General features: G+C 34.2%; 1 protein-coding gene across 1 annotated transcript in view; it reads left to right on the top strand.

The window, feature by feature from the left end:
• LOC113228922 (CAPA peptides-like) overlaps positions 1 to 16,729 on the top strand; it is a 28,126-nt gene extending 11,397 nt beyond the window's left edge. Inside the window, exons 3-5 of the mRNA XM_026462366.1 lie at positions 11,013 to 11,123; positions 12,857 to 13,042; positions 15,921 to 16,729. Of these exons, the coding sequence (XP_026318151.1) occupies positions 11,013 to 11,123; positions 12,857 to 13,042; positions 15,921 to 16,015 (392 nt within the window). The 3' untranslated portion in view covers positions 16,016 to 16,729. The remainder of the gene's footprint in view (positions 1 to 11,012; positions 11,124 to 12,856; positions 13,043 to 15,920) is intronic.
• Positions 16,730 to 20,284: the final 3,555 nt, after the last annotated feature.

Here is a 20,284-nt window from a genome sequence, read left to right as displayed (position 1 = left end):
GGGAGGTTATGGAAATAATTTTAAAAAGCTTATATCATAATCACTTATCGTCAGAGATAGTGCAAATCCGCGTATGTAGCATTGGTAAAGGCGCGTATCTGCACTAAACCAAATTTTACAAGAGAATGATTCAACGTCATTACTTTGTTATTTCAAATTTCTCCTAATTGCGAGTTATGTGGAGTAGTGGAAGATGCATATCATTTGTTATCGGAATGTGTCCAGTACGAACAACAGAGGTGCTATAAATTGTATATTAAGCAATCCCCACACGATACAGGCAAAAATTCTATTACTATTTGTCGAATCGGCTCTCCAACAGCGCCGCCCAGGCATGTAAGCTTTAGTTTAGGGTACGATGGAACTGGCATATATATACATTGTATAAAAGTTGCTAAATATCGAGTTTTTAGGTTTTCGCGATTGTTACACAGAGGAAATGAAACTATTTATTTTAACAATTGTTTGGGCAACAGTAGGTATTCATAAAAGTAGGTCTCGTTTGTATGAGCTATGTGTTATGAAAACTTATAATACTAATTCCAATTTCATAGAATATGTTAGAATTTATTCAAAAATATTTTAAAATGTATGTGTAGCTGCTAAGGTTAAGTTTCACAGCGACAAAATTAGACAATCGATAAATAAATCTAAAACTACTTGGAGCATAATAAATAAAGAGTCAGGCAGGGTTAAACAACACGATAGAGATATAGTTTTAGAATTAGACAGAAAACTTATAAAATCTAAAGATAAAGTAGCCTATGCTTTTGAATCGTTCTTTTCGGAAATTGCTGTGAACACTACAGAATCATTAAATTCTTCCCCTTCACTTGCTATTGATCTCCTAAAGGAAAATATTAACTTTGTGGCAGTTTATTTAATTTCCGTCATGTTAATCCACAAGACATCATAAAAGCTTTTCAATCAATACGTGTTAAAAAAACTGAAGATCTCTGGGGCATATCAACTAAAGTTATAGACTCAGTTATTGATCTTATTTCCCCACATTTAGCTGTAGCTTTCAATAGGTGCGTTGACGAAGGTGTTTTTCCCGATTTAATGAAATACAGCAAAGTTATTCCCTTATTCAAAAGCGGTAGGAAAGTTGATCCTAGCAACTATAGGCCCATTTCAATTTTACCAGCTTTAAGTAAAATATTCCAAAAGGTTATGCTGACTCAATTACTGTCCTATTTCGGTAGGAATCATATTTCTCATAGTGAATAATACGGGTTTACTAGTGGTAGATCGACTAGCGATGCAGGGGTAGCGTTACTAAAACACATCTTTGATGCTTGGGAAAGGTCTCAGAAGACTATTGGTGTTTTTTGTGACCTCTCAAAGGCATTTGATTGCGTTGATCATATAGGCAAGGCGTCGAAACTTGTCTCGTCATATCTCAACGGTAGAATTCAGAAAGTAGACATAAATGGTGTGACTTCTTTGGGTTCTCTGGTAAAAATGGGTGTTCCGCAGGGCTCAATACTTGGGCCTTTCTTATTTTTTATTTATATTAATGATCTGCCATTCTTTGTTAATTACCATTGCGAAATAGTGTTGTTTGCTGATGACACACCCTTGATTTTTAAAACAGACAGACATGACATTATGATCATATATGACCATATCAATCATATATGACCATATCACTATGACCATATCAATGATACCCTCTCTAAGGTAGTTTATTGGTTTAATGCTAACAATTTATTGCTTTTTTTTAATAATAATAATAACGCACACACTCAACATAGCCCCGCACTAGGGAAACCCTGTGTCGCGGGTACCATGGACACATACATAGACAAACACAAATTACACCCAAACTCACGAGAGAGATAAATGTAGGCCATACAAATATTTCTCCCGGCCCGGGAATCGAACCTAGGACCTCTGCGTGGCAGTCCGGCATGGTAACCGTTCGGCCACAGAGGCAGTTTATTTTAGTTAAATTAAAATTTTTTTATTGCTTAATGCCAAGAAGACAAAATGTGTTAAATTTGAATTACCTAACGTAAAATCGACTAGTCCAAGCATAGAAATAAACGGAGAAAAGTTAGACTTTGTTAATAAAGCAGTCTTCTTGGGAGTGACCTTAGATAGTAAACTTCAATGGTTTCCACATATATCTTCTCTGGCCAGCAGATTAAGCTCCGCTGCATACGCAGTCCGCAAAATACGTGAGCTTACCGATGTTAGTACTGCTAGACTAGTTTACTTTAGTTACTTTCATAGTATAATGTCCTACGGGATTCTCATGAGAAAAGTTTAAGGAGACTGGTATCATGACTATGGCATCACAGTACGTTTACTCAAATATTTTATATGCTCGTAAAAATATACATAATTTCAATAAGAAAGAAGATATCCATAATATTAACCTTAGAGCTAAATCCAAACTCATGGTAACACGATTTCGTTTAACCAAGGTAAACAACTCTTTTATGGGGAACTCTATACGTTTTTACAATAAGATTCCGGAGCATATATTAAGTTTATCATTTCCTAAGTTAAAAACTACATTAAAAATATTTTGATCGAAAAATCATATTACAAAATTGAAGACTACGTGTTAGATAAAGATGTACGGAAAGACGACATGGCTCCAGAATCCACACAAATTTGATTCAAAGTGTATTCCATAGCATTTGAGTTTATTTGAAAAGAGCAATCCCTAGAGTTTCTTGCTCGTTCTTCTCAGGGAGGTCAGCGTAGTGAACGAGCAGTACCATAAATGTGACGTTTTCAAGTGCAAATTTATTTGACCTATAGAATAAATAATTTTTGACTGACTATTTTTCCGGATTTAAATCGCGTATATTTGTTTTTTCAAACAAACCGACGTTTCGGGCCCTTCACAGGCCCCATGATCACGGTTGACTGAGGTGGTAATAATAAATTGAACTTAATAAAAATTCATTCAATAAAATAGTTTGTAAAACTTAATGTAGCGTAAATTGGAATGTTTTCTTTGTAAAATTAAAAATAAGGTATTTAATTAATAACTATTGTAACTATAGTGAAAAAATAGGGTGGTTTGCATCAATATTAGACATAACTGGTTGAAGACTGTACCACCTTAGTCAACCGTGACCATGGGACCTGTAAAGGGCCCTAAAGGTCGGTTTGTTTGAAAAAACAAATATACGCGATTTAAATCCGGAAAAATAGTTTCATTTCCTATAGCACATATTTCTAAATCCAAGATGGCGAAGAATTAGAAGAAGAAGAAGAATTAGAAGTCTTGTCCGCCATCTTGTATTCAGATATACATGCCATTTCCTTATGGTTTACCAAAAATTGATTTTTGAAAATTGTTGTCAACCATCTTGAATTTAGAAATTAATGCTACATTCGTAATAAGCACTCTAAAACTCCTCGAAAACGTCTATAATTCTCAATCGTTACTGTCGATCGACAATGTAGAGCAAATCTGTAGGCACCTTACTAAATACTACCCAATTTTTATTTAACTCATATATGAACAAAAACCTAGAAGCGAGTTTAAGTGCGACTGTCGAATTTGAAAAAATAAATAATTAAATCAATTAAATCCGGAAAAATAGTTTCATTTACTTTCAGTCATATACTAGTTGCTAAATAAATGAATATTTAAAAAAAAATGTTGTCTACGGACTGATAACAATAAATTGCCGTAAATGGTGGTAATTAGGGTGGCACGACAGGTGCGCGGTATTTGATTTGGCCACTAATTTACCGAAATGGAGATTTTCCAATGCTAGTTACGCGTTATTGTACTATCCCTGATATTACATTCTATCAACATTGGTGTACACAGTTTATAATATTAAATAGCAGTAGAACTCCTTGTGAAAAAGTTTGTCCAGGGAAGTATTGCCACCATACCTATTTCTGCCGCCAAACAGTAATGCGCGCAGGAAATAAAACAATTTTTTTCCGTATCTAAATCGGGTATATTTGTTTTTTCAAACAAACCAACAATTGTGGCCTTCTATAAGTCCCATGGTCCTACTGTTGGGTAATTTTACGAAAAATTTCAAATAGTGGTAATTAAATACAAAGAAAAATAAACAAATAAAAAAACTTCAAAATATCTATTGAAGTTTTGTTTTGCTTTAATTATAAAATAAACTTGTATGGCTTAAAGCCCATAGAGAAAAACGAGATTATAAATGATTTCACAACACTGAAAAAAAAACCCATTTGACTATTTCTCAAAATAATTGTACGCAACGAAATGTACGCTATGAAATACTACAAAAATGTTGACATTAAGCTTATTATACATTGGCAAAATATAATTAATTTATCATTATGGCATTAAGTAATAGTAGGCAATAAATCAATTAATATGGCAAAAAGCAAATAAAAAATAATAAATAATATTTAAAGATATTTTTTCCTAAAACTAATGTAACATTTAGAAAATACAGTTTGGTTCCTTATTTAAATCGCAAAATTATGCTCTAATCATAATCAACGCAATTAGTACTTAAAAATCTAAAGGTAAATACTATGTTCATCGTTCATCAGCATGTATTCGATAGGAAAGTCATATATCTGAAGTAATTCGATTGTTTTTGGAGGAATTCTTAAAAAAGAAAATTGTGGTTTGGGTCAATTGGTCGATTATGCGACTTAGAAGACTTAGGTAAAAGCAATTCAATTACATACTTACATATATAAGTCATCAGAATTACAATCATTTATATGCATAATATTGACATATCTGCCTACTGCCAAACGCATTTTCTTTTGCATTATCGAAGTCGAGTAATAACTGTGTACACTCAGCTTTATCCTGTTGTGTAACGAAATGCATAACAATGTTACGAAATAATAGTACAAACATAAGTTTTTAAATGTCAATGGTTTGTTATAACCTGATATTACAAATGAAATACGCTTATTAAACTTTTAATTTAAATGTATTACGAAGGGATAAATAAATCAAGACTCACCTTGTCATGAAAAAGTTTTTACTATTAACGTCACGAAAATATTGACCTTCACGTTTGGAGTGATTGTCATGAAAAATATGGCCGAGGACGCCATAACAACAGCCAATAAAGATGATTCTAGTGGTGCCCATGCAAAATTCTAACGGGTGAGTTCGGAAATTAAGTGAAAGTGGAAATTAAGCGTAACGAAAGAAAAATAAATCGGTATGAGTAATTTTATTTTTGGGATATTACTTAAATTTTTACTATGAAACCACATATCAAATCGCTTCAATAAAGTTTTAAAACAATGGCGGGTTTTAATAGTTACATTTTTACACGAATTAATTCTTAGTTTATTTATGTATATTACGTTGTGCGTTTCTTGATTATTTGTTACCATTAAGCTGATGGCTCTGAAGCCAATGCTTTATAAATAAATAAATAATCACTTTAATACTTAATGACTGCATGGTGTTCGTTCGTTTTTCAATTTTTGACAGGTGTCAACGTCAAATGTGGAAAACGAAAGAAAGAAAATTGGGAATATATTCGGAAAATATTTAATATATTGAAAAATATGATATTTTTTAAAATGGAAATATATCCATGACGTGATTATCACTACGTTCCGACTACGAAATATTCGTCCCGTCACTTGTTTTACAAAAAAAACATTTCATGTAAATGTGTTCTGAAAGAAACAAATGCAACATATTAATTTTATTTGTGCCTAAAAACTTATATTATGAATCTTTGCCGTCCAAACATCTTGTTACTTGTTTAATATTTACGTATAGTTTTGAAAGACTTATGCATAACTTGGACACATCGAGTATATAACCAAAAATATAAGGGCTATATATTCCTGGTAACACATTAGCGATACAGCTCTTATAAATATCAACTCTCGTTTGCACTGAAATATAGACAGGCCAACTACTGACCCGTGTACGTCTCCGTATATTACAAAAAATATTCTGTATTTATTGTAATAATGATAAAATCGCTAACAATGCCATGCTGTTCTATTCGGTGGTGTGGGAAAAACACAAAACATCTAATTTCAAAACAAACGGAATCACATTTCATCGGTAATAAATGGTAATAAAATATTAAATATGTAATTTTGCAATTTTCGTCCATTATAGCAAAGATCAAGTTAACTGGTCTATTTGAAGTGAAACAGTTGACGACACCCATTGACGACACCCGTCAATTGTTTCAAACTCGGGCTAGACAATCGGAGCGCAGTTGTCACAGTAATGATGTGGCAGAATAATTTACAAACAAATTAAATGACATTTCGTCTCTATTTGTAAGTCAATGCTATTTCTGGAGAAATACTCGATGCTTGGACAGAACTATTTCATACATTTGTAGTATGATAGCCGAAAGAAGCCTTTGTACAAATTATTTTTCAATTAAGTTGGACACTTATGAGGTACTAACTTATGATTACCTTTATGTTTTGGATATACCACCTACACGTAAAAGGAGCTTTGTTTGTGGTTTTCTCCTTAATGCGTAGGTACAGTTTAACTCATGAATTTCCCTGCTTACGGGTTGTTCGCCGATAAATAACAACTTAGAACTTTTCAAAGCGAGAATGAAACATGCTTTTTCGCGAAGCGTTTTCCATCCTCGATTAAGTAGTCTGATTATGTACTTACCATCAAAGAGGTTGTGGTAGAATGTTGGCAAAGATACGTCACACTGCCGCTGCTCTCAGGCGAGGGTTCTTCACACGTTTTCCGAGGGCTGTGAACCTTCTTCGACGTGCAGGTTTCATCATGACGTTTTCCTTCACCGGAAAGCTCATGGTAAACAAATTACATTTCGCACATATATTCCGAGAAACTCAAATGTTTCTGGAGATTAGATAGCTAGATAGATAGATAAAAACTTTATTCACCTCCATGACAACTTATTTACGTAGGTACCACCAAAAGGCACCTTAAATGTTTTTTAATTAATAAGAGTTATTATATTATATATTATATAATAAAATAATATATATTATATATATATATATATATATATGTATATATTATATTATATTATAATATTTTAATGAATTTTGATGATTATTTCGATATTATAAAATTTAATACCAAATAATAATAATAATGGATAATTATAATTTTTACACAAATATTCATTAAAACAATACAATTATTTATAATGGAAACAAATAATGTGTAAAATATATTGATTAATGAATTTATTATATTGGCAATGTAATTATGTAATAAATAAATAGTGTATAGGAATTGAAACTATTTTTCCGGATTTATTTATTTGTTTTTTCAAGCAAACCGACGTTTCCGGCCCTTTACAGGTCCCATGGTCACGGTTGACTGAGGTGGTACACTCTTTAACCAGTTATGTTTAATATTGATAGGGTGGTTTGCAAATATACGCGATTTAAATCCGGAAAAATAGTTTCATTTCCTATGTGTAACAATCGCGAAAACCTAAGAATTCGATAAATAAATAGTGTAGTTTTTAGATATATAGTTAATGTAATATTATCTCACAACTAACTAATAATCACTCAATTTGCAAACACCCTTACAACACATGCACTTATTATAACTTTAAAATATTGTTAACACCTCATTATCCTGTGACTGCAATAAATTATTATGAATCATTGCATTTGCATCGCTGCATTAAATTTTTTATTAAAATCGCGCGCGCGTGTGTAAAGGTAGACGATTAGCGACTGCATCGCTACTGCATCGCTGTTAAATGTCGCTGTGTGTAAACGCTCTTAATACCAACGGAAAAGATACCCTCCTTATCATAACTAACGTATTGGACATATTTAGCGAAATTGAGATCTGGGATCAGGGAGACGAGCCCTACAACCAACCCTCTCTAATTGTTTTTTTATATCTTATTTGTCAAATTGTTAAACAAACCTTTTCAGGTCTCAGTCTCAACAGTTTTTTTTTATAAGAAAATAGGTGCGCATTTGACCTCCTGATAGAAAGTTACCAAAATGCAATTATGTGTTAGTTATTACAAGGAGGTTAGAAAAATTCTTGAATGCCGATTTTATTATTGCGATTTCTATGGTAACGGTGTAATGAGTGAATGAGGCACTGGGTGATATTTAGGAAGACGGAGGGGAAAACAAAATCCACTGATATTCCGATCTAATAATGTTCCAATGAACGCTAGTTCAATTTATTAGGCAATACTTGAACAATACTTGTAAGTCTCAAGAAGAGCCACTTGATAGAAGTATATTGATTGTAAATTGATTAACGGACCTGAATTTGCAATAGGTACCCCACTCATTTAATAATTATTAGACATGGAACTTATTATTCAGTTATTACAAATTCTAAACGAGTTTCTTTACTGCGCACATTTTGGGTTGTAACAAATCAAACTATTAGTAGCAGTAGAGATTCTTGTGAAAGATTTCGTCTTTTTTCTAAGGTAACGGTGTTGTACGAGCAGTATAGATATATCGTAACTGAACACTGTCGCGCTCATTACACGTGTACTTTAAGTACAAAAAAGACCTTCGGACAGTACGGTGCTTTGCATATTTTATATCGACCTACCTCAACTGGGCAGTGTATTCTGGGAAACATATAAAGTACTATCAAACATACATTACTACGAACATTCTACATTTGCATACATTGGGTACGAACCCCGATATTGGTCCTTCAAGATGTGCTCAACATATTGAAGACGAGAATAATTTACTTATAATGAAAACAACAATCAATCATAACACAGTCACATAGTCGTCAACCACATACATAGTTCACTATATTTAAAATACATACATAATTTAAATGTATCCATAAAGCACAAGTTCGATCATGTATGTAGTACTGCTGCCAACTTTGGGACGGCTCTGCCCATTACCAGTTAGCTGCCTTGGACTCGGTGGAGCGAAATAGCAAAGAGACTTATTAACAACAATTCTCTTATGGAGTCAAAGCTACAAAATGTCGACTATCGCAGAAAAGGAGCCTGCTTGTCGGTTTTCTATCGGATACATTTCGGGGAGTGTGCGCAGGAACTATTCAATTTAGTTCCCCATCACCGTTCCTCATTCGGTCGACTAGAAGATCCGGACAACTCCATTCTTATGTCGTTGATATATTACACATTCGCACTAAGCGCTTTGTTGCCTTCTTTCTGATGCGTACGGCAAAGGAATGGAATACTCTGTGTGTTCTGTTTCAATCTGTGTTTCCCGAAAAGAATTTGGGGCTAGAGTGAATAGGCATTTTTAGGCAAACGTGTACCATCGTCGGTCACATCGTCGCTAAACATCAGGTGACATTCTGGTCAAGAGTATGTCTATTGTTTATTTTAAAATAATAATGTCCCTTTGAAATAATTAAAGTTGAAAGTTGTAATAACAAAATGGTGCCTAACTAGTTGATACGTAGAGTAACCAATAAACATGTAACATTAAATTTAAACAGTTAATTTGTAAGTACTCAATTACCTTTACTTTTAATACTCTCCTATGTTATATAGGCAACTTCTAAATAAAACAACACAATAAAGGCCCATTTAGATGGAGAGAGTTTATCGCACGCTTCGTAACAAAAAATCGTACGCGATTATCGTAAGCAATAATCGCCATAAGATTATCGTATCATAATGTTTACATTCAGGCAAGAGCTAAAATCTCGCCTACGATTATGTCATACCAGATTCGCAAACAACTTAATCGCCTCCTCTACTGTTTACACAGAGAAATATGTAGTAAAGAGATTCTTGCTTACGAGTTTTTCGACTAGTCTAAACACGATCTCGTATGACATTTTTTCAAGTTCATACGATTATCGTACAAATCGGTTCGAACCGTTTTGAGTGCGAGAATTGCCATTCGAGTTCAGTGATTACTTCGGTATTAGCTATGGATATATCAAAATGACGCAAAAATCATTCAAATTTGGAACTGTTGATAATATTAAGTTCATTGCACTGTTTAAAAATATACATATTTTCTTTTCTTTTTAAATTTTATAACATTTCTTAACCCAAATTATTTTTCGCTCTCGTTTCATTAATTCTTGTCTTAGAAAAGCAGTGAGAGTCAAAACACCCTCAAGCTTTCAAGTTCTGTTTACACGGAGATGTTCAATATTGAAAAGAGAGGCGATTATCGCTCACGTGGAAGGGCGATAATCGCGAATGTTTAGACGAGGAAAGTTTCTTATATTCTTTCGATAATCGTATCTTCGAGACGAGAAACTCTCTCCATCTAAATGGGCCTTTACTCGAGTCACAATATCTATTGTAATGATCACTTGTTTGTGTATGTTTTGTTAGGTGCCCTAAATAAATAAAAATAAAACAATTTAAAAAATAACGGCTTATTTGCTGGTGCAGAAATTTGGCACTTAGTTTACGTCTATGACTTTGAAAATTTTAAACGTTTTGAAAACCTTGATGTTCATCAGGGTCCGAATTTCTAAATAAGATACCGGTTGATATTTCGAAATGTGCCATTTACGAGATTTAAAACTACAGTGTAACAAAAGAATTATATTAAAGGTTATAATTATATAGTTTTTGCGTACTTGGATGACAAAAATTCGTGGTAGTGACTAGAGGCGAGGCGTAAAATTGTCGTTACCTTAAGAACAAGTGACGCCTTGGCAATACTTAAACGCAACTTATTGGCACACACGGTACTAGTATATTTCATTTCACTGGTTAACTTATTCTACACTTAAAATTTAGCACAAAGTGTAGAATTTGTTAATACGTGGAAAATTTTAGGCAAGCTGATGGAAATGGAGTCATATGGACGCCTCGCTACTGGTTAGAGTGACCCATTTAGCTCTTGCAGGTAGTCTCGATCTAAGATGTTTGAAATAAAAAAATAAATATTGTAAATGATAAGTCTATTTAAATGTATATTTACAACAACCCCTAAAGCTTTTTGTTCATTCTTCTCCGGGAAATCTACCTTACGAATGAGCAGTAGAGTTTAATCAATATGACGTTTTCAAGGGTAATTTGCTGACCTATAAAATAAAGATGATTGATGATGAGCTTTTGTCAATAGTGTATTTACTAAAACTATTTTTGCAGATAACGGCGCGAAGCTACGACGGGATGGTATATTGAACCTTTACCCTTTTCCAAGGGTGGGTCGTTCTCATCACACTTGGCAGGTGCCACTCAACGACTTCATCTTAGGAGGTAGGATTTTGTGAATTCTTAATTATTTGGTGTAGTTTTAACATATTTTTTTTTTTAAATTGTATTGTAGATATTAGAATAGTTTGTAAGAAAATGACACTATTAACCAGTAGACACTATTGGTAGCAACAGAGCTTTTTGTGAAAGAGTTCGTCCAGGGAAGTACTCCCACCTTACCTATTTCTGCAGCATTACTGTGTTCCGGTTTTGAAGGGTAAGGGTGCTGGTGAAATTACAGGTACATGGGCCTTGTCAATTTATGCCTCAGGGTGATGGGCGCAGTGGCGATACCCCTCAGATCTTTGCGATTTTAAGCTCTGAGTGGCACTGCAACTGTTATGGACAGGCGTGTAGCTTACCATCAGGCGCACGACTCGTTGGTCCCGTCACTTGATATTATAAAAAAAACCTTGTAAGACTCTGTGTAAAACAAAATGTACATAATAATGTAAAGTAATTCAGATACAGACAATATTTTTCCAATGATCATATAAACGCCCAGTGTATATAATAATCATAATTATAGCTTCATACAAATTTAGAAACGGTTATTTCCCATATTGGTTCCACCGGGTTAAACAACTGCTAGTAGCTGGAGCCCTGGCATGGTATCAGACACTGATTCGAGTCCAGTCAGATCGAAGGAGTTTCTATTTTTGTGTTTGATGTTTGTATCCATAATAATTTTATCTACACTCATTTATCATAAACCCTCTATGATGTCTTCAAAAAACGCAAATTACGACCAGTAGGGCTAGCACGATAGGGGCGACTAGCGCGAGAGCGACATAAAGCGCGAGATACTGCTATTCTCGCAAAGAGATCTCGCGCTTTATGTCGCTCTCGCGCAAGTCGTGCCTTATCGTGCTAGCACAAATTTATCGTGCTAACAAATTTTATATCTGTGAAAATGCTATTATTGCCTATAACATCGAATTCGATTTTATTATTACATTCAAATGTCGAACATCTCTGAAAAACAAAAGAGTTAGATTCGACCTCAATTATAATATCAGTCAAGATGAAGTTTTATTCGAAATGAAATGTCAATAGCAAACAATTTTGTCAAATCTCACACGTTACGTGATATCGAACAATATGATAGTTGGAGCCGACCCTAGTTTGTCTATGAATTAAAAAAAACTACGGTTGCATGACATGCGTCAATGCATCAATTCCGCAATGTCGGTCGTAACATGCGGTTCACGAACACATCATAGGGAGGTTATAATATGTATAATAGATAAAGTAGTGTATGTAACTGTAACAGGCGAGTTTCATAAAAACATCAAACGAGTGTTTTAATGCCTTTCATTATGTAACAGTCACATAAACTACTATTTAAAAAAAAACCTTGAAAGTTGTGTACATCTATTTGCCAAGTTTTATCATGCTGGCGTCAGACGCCGACCGCACTAAAGCGAGCGCGCATCGCCAAGCGTTGTAGTTGAAAAACAGGACGCGACGCGATGCTTCGACTTTGCGCCTGTGTGAGTTGAGCCCTAAATATGAAAGGGACCACTACCTACTACTAAAGGGACGTACCTCGACTGACGAATTATCGAAATCACTTTACAAATGTCTGAGTAATCACGTAACATACAAACAAAAGTATACCGTCGAATTGAGAACCTCCTTTCTTTTTCTTCGTTAAAAACGAAGTGTAGTTTGAGACCTTGTGATCGGCGAGATTATTATTATTCAATTTAGCACTGATCCTACTTTATTCTTAGAATACGAACCTGAAGCGAAGCGGCAGTTGTACGCATTCCCGCGCGTGGGCCGCAGTGAGTCGTCTATGATCCACCCAGAACCATTCCGTGCAGACCAACAGCAGTCCGTTGCGATCCGCCGTACGGACAGTCCCGGCATGTGGTTCGGACCTCGGCTTGGCAGGGCGTTTAAAAGCGATGAAGATGGCAAGTTTAAAATACTGTACATTAGCCATTACGGCCTTTTATCGTAGTACCTATATTAGGGCAAGTAGTGTATCTCCACACAAATGTAGCAGTACTGCTTGGATGTGTGCACTTTCGCAGCGCAGCGTGTACTAACACACACATGCGTATAATCTCGCGAGGCGCTCGCGTTGCAAAGCGAATTAAGCACGAATTAAGTAACTGAGACGAATTTTGATAAAAAAAATACTTTTATTTTAATGCCAGCCTAACGACCAAGTTAGTAAATGTTAGTAAATAAATAAATTTCTTACACTTAACACACTCGCCATTAATTATAATATATAAAATCTTTTTGTGTCAAATTTGGAGTGAAAACCTCGTATGTGATTTCCATTGACTTTGGTGATTTCTATGTAATTTTTCAGGACGAAGATAAAAATGTGGTGTAAAATGTAGAAAAGAAATAATGCTTGTAGTTAGCATTTTAATTAGTTAATATCAGATAATTTAAGTAATTAATGATTTAGTTAACATTTAATAATTATAATAGTTATGTATTATAATTATATAGTTTGTTATATATTAATTACTTTTTTTTAATAACGCACACACTCAACATAGTCCCGCACTAGGGAAACCCTGAGTCGCGGGTGCCATGGACACACACATAGACACCCACAAATTACACCCAAACTCGCGAGATAAATAAATGTAGGCCATACAAATATTTCTCCCGGCCCGGGAATCGAACCCGAACCGGGAATGGGACCTCTGCGTTGCAGTTCGGCATGGTAACCGTTCGGACACAGAGGCAGTTAGTTTTATAATAATTATTTAGTTAACATTTTAATCAACAACATGTTGATAAAATAATAAATAAAAATGATTATCACTATTTTAATCAACAACTATTTCATTTTTACATCACTAATTACAGGTTTCTTACCACAATATGGTTTTATTTTCACGATATTTGGGAACGGTTACATGCTCCATGGTCGTCACCTTAAATCCTATGCGAGTGTAAACGAGTTGAAGGCTGAGGTTCAGAATACGATTTGTAATACAATTCATCACAACACGTTATTAAAAGTTACTCAAAATGAATTCGTTAAAAGATTAAATTTGTGTATCCAAGAAAATGGAGCTCATTTCGAGCAACTAATTAGTTAGATTACCATTTTTTTCGTTTTATTAAAATACGTTAAGATTTCATGTTTTCTTTTTTCATTTAATTAACCAATTTTGTGAGAGAGTTTTTATTCTTATAATTAACCCTATCGATCGTTGCAATAAAAGTGCAGGGTGCATTTTTTTCAGATTAAAGCGGGTTCGATTCCCGCGTGTTGCTAGAAATTTTCGAAAATCTATGAATGCAGTTTTATTTCTTTTAAAAAATAAATGAATGTTTCCTTTAAGTAAAAACTTCTATCTTCAGTATTTAGAGTACTTTCCCTCCAGGCGGCATTACAAATTTCCACCCTGTATATATCAACTCTCGTTTGCACTGAAATTACAAATTAGAAAACTCAAATAGTACAGTGCCAACAATTGATGGGTACGTCTCCGTATATTCCAAAAATATTCTGTATTGGCGTGCTGTTCCAATCGGTGGTGTGGGGAAAAACAGTAAAACATCTAATTACAAAACAATCGGAATCAAATTTCATCGGTAATTAAATATGTAATCCATTGACAATTGACATCCGTCAATTGTTTCGAATTCGGGCTGGCCAATCGGAGCGCATCTATTTCTGGTTATATACCCGATGACATGGGCCTACTCCCGTTCTCCGGCCAAAACAATTACTGTCAAATAGTAATATTCTGCTGAGAGTTCGATCTTTGCATTAATAATCATAACAAAACTAATGGTGTCGAGTTCTTGGGTTTTCGCGATTATTACATATTGCCTATATGAAATTATGTTTCGGATGTAAATCGCGTATATTTGTTTTTTCAAACAAACTAAGGTTTCGGGCCCTTTATATGTCCCATGGCCACGGGTCATTGTTTCATTTCCTAAAACTAGTGGAGTTATTTCACATAAAATCTCAGTAATACATTTGATCAAAAAGCGACGGTAACTTATCACAAACTCGAATTTAAACCGTATTATAACGAAATCTTTGTTCCTTCAGGATATGTTGGATGTTTATCGTAAAGACGTGATTAGGTTCGGTTAGGTTAGGTTTAAAAGAAAAAACATTTTCGAGATTATGAAAATTCGAGCAAACGTTATTTCTGGAAAATGTCATTTCGGACTTGTGATAGGTAACCAAAAGTGACTCATAAGTCTGTTGAGGCACCTGTAAATGTACCGAGTGCGGTGAGGTTTCAAATACCTCTATAAAGATCTATAACAAAAAACACATAGAAAAGTTTCGACAACTCGTCGGTAACTTGATCTGTGGCTCACAGTCTAGGTGGTGAGAGCAATGCTACGGTGCAGCATGGTCTCGTGGGTGCAAGTCCCAGCGGGTCAAAGAAAATTTTTCTGTTTGATTTTTGTATTAATAATCATTATAATACTATGTTTTTATCGTCACACCGACTTTCCTCAGGTCAACTGCGTCGTTTGACTTGGGAGCGTATGATACAAGAGTCTCGTTGTAGTTTTATGAGGCATGATATTAGCTACTAATATCGAGTATGGTATTATTTCTCAAATATATTATCTATACTTTTAAACTTACGCGTTGCATTGTACTAACATTTGAAAACGGGGATAAAAACGTTTAAACACGAATAGGTATTTTCACACCTACCTATTTTCACGAAGTTTCGGCCGGTACAAATTGGTTGAAATGTCGCCGGGAAATCAGGTACGTGTGAAAATACCTATTCGTGCTTAAACGCGTTTATTCCCGTTTCTAAATATATTGTCATTTGGCAGATATCACTATCCAGAACGAGAATGAACGAAGCGAACCAGAACAAATTGAGCTCGATCACGTGGAAAGAAGCAAAAGGCAGATCAAACTTCTGTAATTGGCCCTGATTATTCCGCTGCAGTGTCGCCATCCACTTCACTGATGATTATCACCGAATGCAAATTTATTCCGATCTCTTAGTACCTATAATTATTAAAATACGCAGATCTAGCATAGTTTAGTTACATGGTCCCAAACTTTTGGTATAAGAAGAATATCTTAAAATAACAAGCTTTTTAATGTACACACAAAATACTTCCTGCACTGATTACTTCTATATACTATTTAATTTATTTGATGACAAAGGTAAATCACACTCTTCATGTAATAAGGTCACTTTTGCAAAATGACGACTTATTTAGCAGAGGTTTAAAGATGCTACGAACGAAATGTGATCAAGTTCTTACGTTTTCATTATTGTTACATATGGGAAATGAAGCAATTTTTTTTCTGTCTAAATCGCTTATAATTTGTTTTTCAATTGGTCGCATGGTCAGTTAAGTTAAGAAAGTTATAAAATTTCACATAATATACATAATATGTTTAATGTAGTTCGTATATTTTTTATGCCATTATTGTGATAGAAGCATTTTTGACGTATGATCATATGCGGCTTTGTTATACCAAGGATACGAAACAACATGTTGCGTATTACGCTTCTCTTAAAATATTTTAAAAGTTAAAAAAATACAGCGAATAACAGTATTAAAAACAATAATAAGTTTTGACTAAAACTTGACATGTTTTTTCTGCAAAAAAAAGCAAATCAAGTGCTAGCTAGAACGACATTTTTTCCATCCTCTAAGAGAGCGACGTTTGGCATGAAAAATGTTCTGACACTCTTTGCTCTTCAAGCGGCTTCACATATTTTTTATTAATTAGGTCAATTGACTTTGAAATGAAATTTCCGGTGTTAAAAAGGAATTCTAACGCGAAATATAACATTTTAAATGTAATTTATTATATAAGTATTTCAAGTGTGTTATAAATTATTAATGTTATTAAATAAAATGTAGACATATGAAATTATTAAAAGTTATTATATTTGAGAGTTATACAAAACGCCGAAATTATTTCTTAGGCTGGGTGGATTTCTGTATTTATTATTTTAATGATTCTGTTCTCGAAATCCAAGGAATAATTTTGGCATATTATGCTATTTATTATAAACTAAAATAGTTCACATAAGACATATGTTTATAACGTGCCAGATTATGAAATAAAAAGGTGACGTACTTATGCTTTGTGTATTTTATTTGTAATAGTCTTCTAAAGTTAAATTAGGAACGCTTTGCCCAATGTCAACTATATCTTTTATTTACAAAAAAGGAGGAGGTTCTCAATTCATCTGTATGTTTTTTTTTGTATGTTGTATGCGATAACTATATTTATGAACCAATTTTGATGATTCTTTTTTGTTTGAATGAGGTTACCTGAGTAGTGGTCCTATTGAAATTCGAAGAAAATATTCCACATTTTCACGGGTGGCAAACTAGGGGATGAATGATTTTTGAGATCGGTTTTTTAATACTCTGTACTGAAATTATTATGATACCAAAATGACGGGACGAACCAGTTGTGCGCCTGGTAGTAAGTGACACGACTACCTATAGCAGTTAAAGTAATATTCAGAGCATTAAATCGCAAAGATCGGGCACTGCCACTAGGTCCTTCATCCTGACTTGACAAGTCAAGTGTAATTTCACCAGCACCCTTCAAGACCGGAACGTAGCAATACTCACATTACTGCTTGTCGGCAGAAATAGGTAAGGTGGAAGTATTTCCCAGGACGAACACTTTCACAAGGAGCTCTACTGCAACTAAACGTGTGGCACGTGCCATTTCTTTAGTGAAAATAACCAGTTTAAAACTTTTATGCGCTGTTACTCTGAACCATAGTTTCCCAAAGTGGTCACTACCGCCCCTGACTGGGCGCTGAACACTCCTAAAGGAGCCGTCAGAGCATCGGAAGCAATTGGGGGGACCTTGATGCTGCCCAGGGCGAGCTACCGCATTTGAAAAAAAAAACCCTAAATTATCTAAGTAAACTACACAACATCATTGTATGTTTTCCTTTTGATGTTTTGTGTTAATACAAAAAAAAAACGAATTTTTAATTATTTTTTGTGGCGATGAGTGCTACAGTTTTTTTATCTTTCCTAAGTGGGCGGTGAAAGAATAAGTTTGGAAAACTATGCTCTACCTTTATGCTAAGCTAACTTTGCTGAATCAGTTTAAAAGTGTCGGTAGTCAGTAGGGGAAAGGTGTACCAGATGATCCCCTTAGGGGAGAATGTTGGTAGTTTAAAAGATATTCAGCATAAAGCAGATGTAAAAGCGTTGAATGATAGAAAATTTATCTATTTACGTGTTGTCTTACTAAAAACGATTTATTTTTGATCTTTCATTATTATACTTGAATATTTTTAAAACCTTACTAAAGAATGGTCTTGGACACCGGGGTGTCCAAGATGATCCTAAGGGTATGAGTGAGATGGTCCAGGGGATCACCTAGCCTCTATTTAGGAATATTTCTAGGTTTTGGTAGAAACAAATGAAAACAACAACTTTTTAGACTTAACAAAATCCTCACTTATGTAATTTAGGTATATGAAACAACAATTACGGAACTTCGAGAACATATAATCCTAATTAATTTATATCTTACAGGTACCTAAGGGTGGGCGATATTGTTTTTTATGGCAAGTTGATATCCATCCTCGCCTCCATAATGTACTTTACGAGCTCGATTTCCTGTTTAACACATCTGATCTGATCTGTTTAACAGACCGTTTATTTTCACCTTAAGCCCGTTATTTTATGACATAACGCGTACCTATTGCTAACTATTTACTTGCCGATCTATGTGGCGTTCTCTAGTTTTTTAGATCATAGTCTCCCGATCATAGATTTCGTACGGATGGTTTTTCTTTAAAAAATTACGCGGCCTGATCTAAAACAAGAAAAAGCATTTATATTTGTAACTCTTATTACGATTCAGTTTGGGACCTAAAATGAATCGTTGTGAGACAGCGCTACATGAATTGTATATCACCATCCCGTTTTTTTGTCGTTACGAACCTATACTGAACTGTAGTAAGAGATCATGGTAAGGCGCCTGTACTCAGAAAAACATACAAATTAAATATAGTCCATTAACAATATATAGAGTACAAGATGATCCCCACGGATCATGTCGTACACCAAAACCATGGTCATCTTGCCCCAATTTACTTATTTTCATTTTTTGTTCGGCAAAATAACCTGTATGCTGTCTATTGTTATCACGCCATTAAAAAAGAAAATAGAGCATTATACAAAGCCAACCAGTACAAAAATCTTAGTAATTAATTGCTTAGAATGGAAGTTGCCTAAGATTTTAACCAACGTTACTTTAAATCAAACTCACACAATTTTTGTTTTTTTTCCACAAAAACGAACTCGTCACTCACATCGCTATTACGAATTGACCGATGAGACCACATTGATGCCTATATTTCACTGAAGAAAATATCTAGATGACATTACTAGTTTCGCAACAATTGAAAAGGATCGACTTACTTACTTACCTCCTAGGATATCTCGTACACCTTCCCCCTATTTTATGAATCACTCAAAAAGTTCAGTTTGAAAAACGACCTAATTATGTAAAGGAATAGTTCAAAACTAGAACTCAAAAACATTCCAGCCACTGGGCTCCCATACCTAAAATCCTATGGGACTGCGGTGTAATTTTATATCCCTTTGGTTCATATATCCACGGGATTGATGGTTACTTTCATTCTATGGAAGAAGGACAGACACCAATTCGTATCAAGGAAGAAGAAGATCTACATAATTTTTCTAAGTGACTAGTTTCCGTTTCATATATATCTTCTGTAAGAAAAATGTATAACTCGTCATATAATTATTTCTATTTACAACCTGCTCTAATGTGCATCTGTAGTTTAAATAATAGACAACTAAACATTAAAATAAAAAATTATTTATACATAAAAATACGCCACATAAATAATAAAAAACAAATTTTTTACACACACACACAACCACACCAAACTCAAAATGAAATTCATCACATAAAATTAGAAATACTACCTACAACAAACTATCCACGAAACATAAATAATACAGTTTACCATATCGTTCATTGTAAAACAATTAAATACCACAACATATATACAATTATAACGCATATCACTCACAAAAATAACCACCATACAATGTTTTTATTCATGCAATGCCGGACGCGATTCATTTTCTTTGTATATATAACTGTGTTAGTCAATTTATAAATAACATTTTCAAACTTTTAGATATGTACAAACAGC

The sequence above is a fragment of the Hyposmocoma kahamanoa genome, unplaced genomic scaffold (assembly GCF_003589595.1).
Source record: "Hyposmocoma kahamanoa isolate Upper Pololo Valley unplaced genomic scaffold, ASM358959v1 262, whole genome shotgun sequence".
Taxonomy (NCBI): Eukaryota; Metazoa; Arthropoda; class Insecta; order Lepidoptera; family Cosmopterigidae; genus Hyposmocoma; species Hyposmocoma kahamanoa.
Note: the sequence above shows the minus strand (reverse complement) of the source record. Positions and strands in the feature narration are given on the sequence as shown.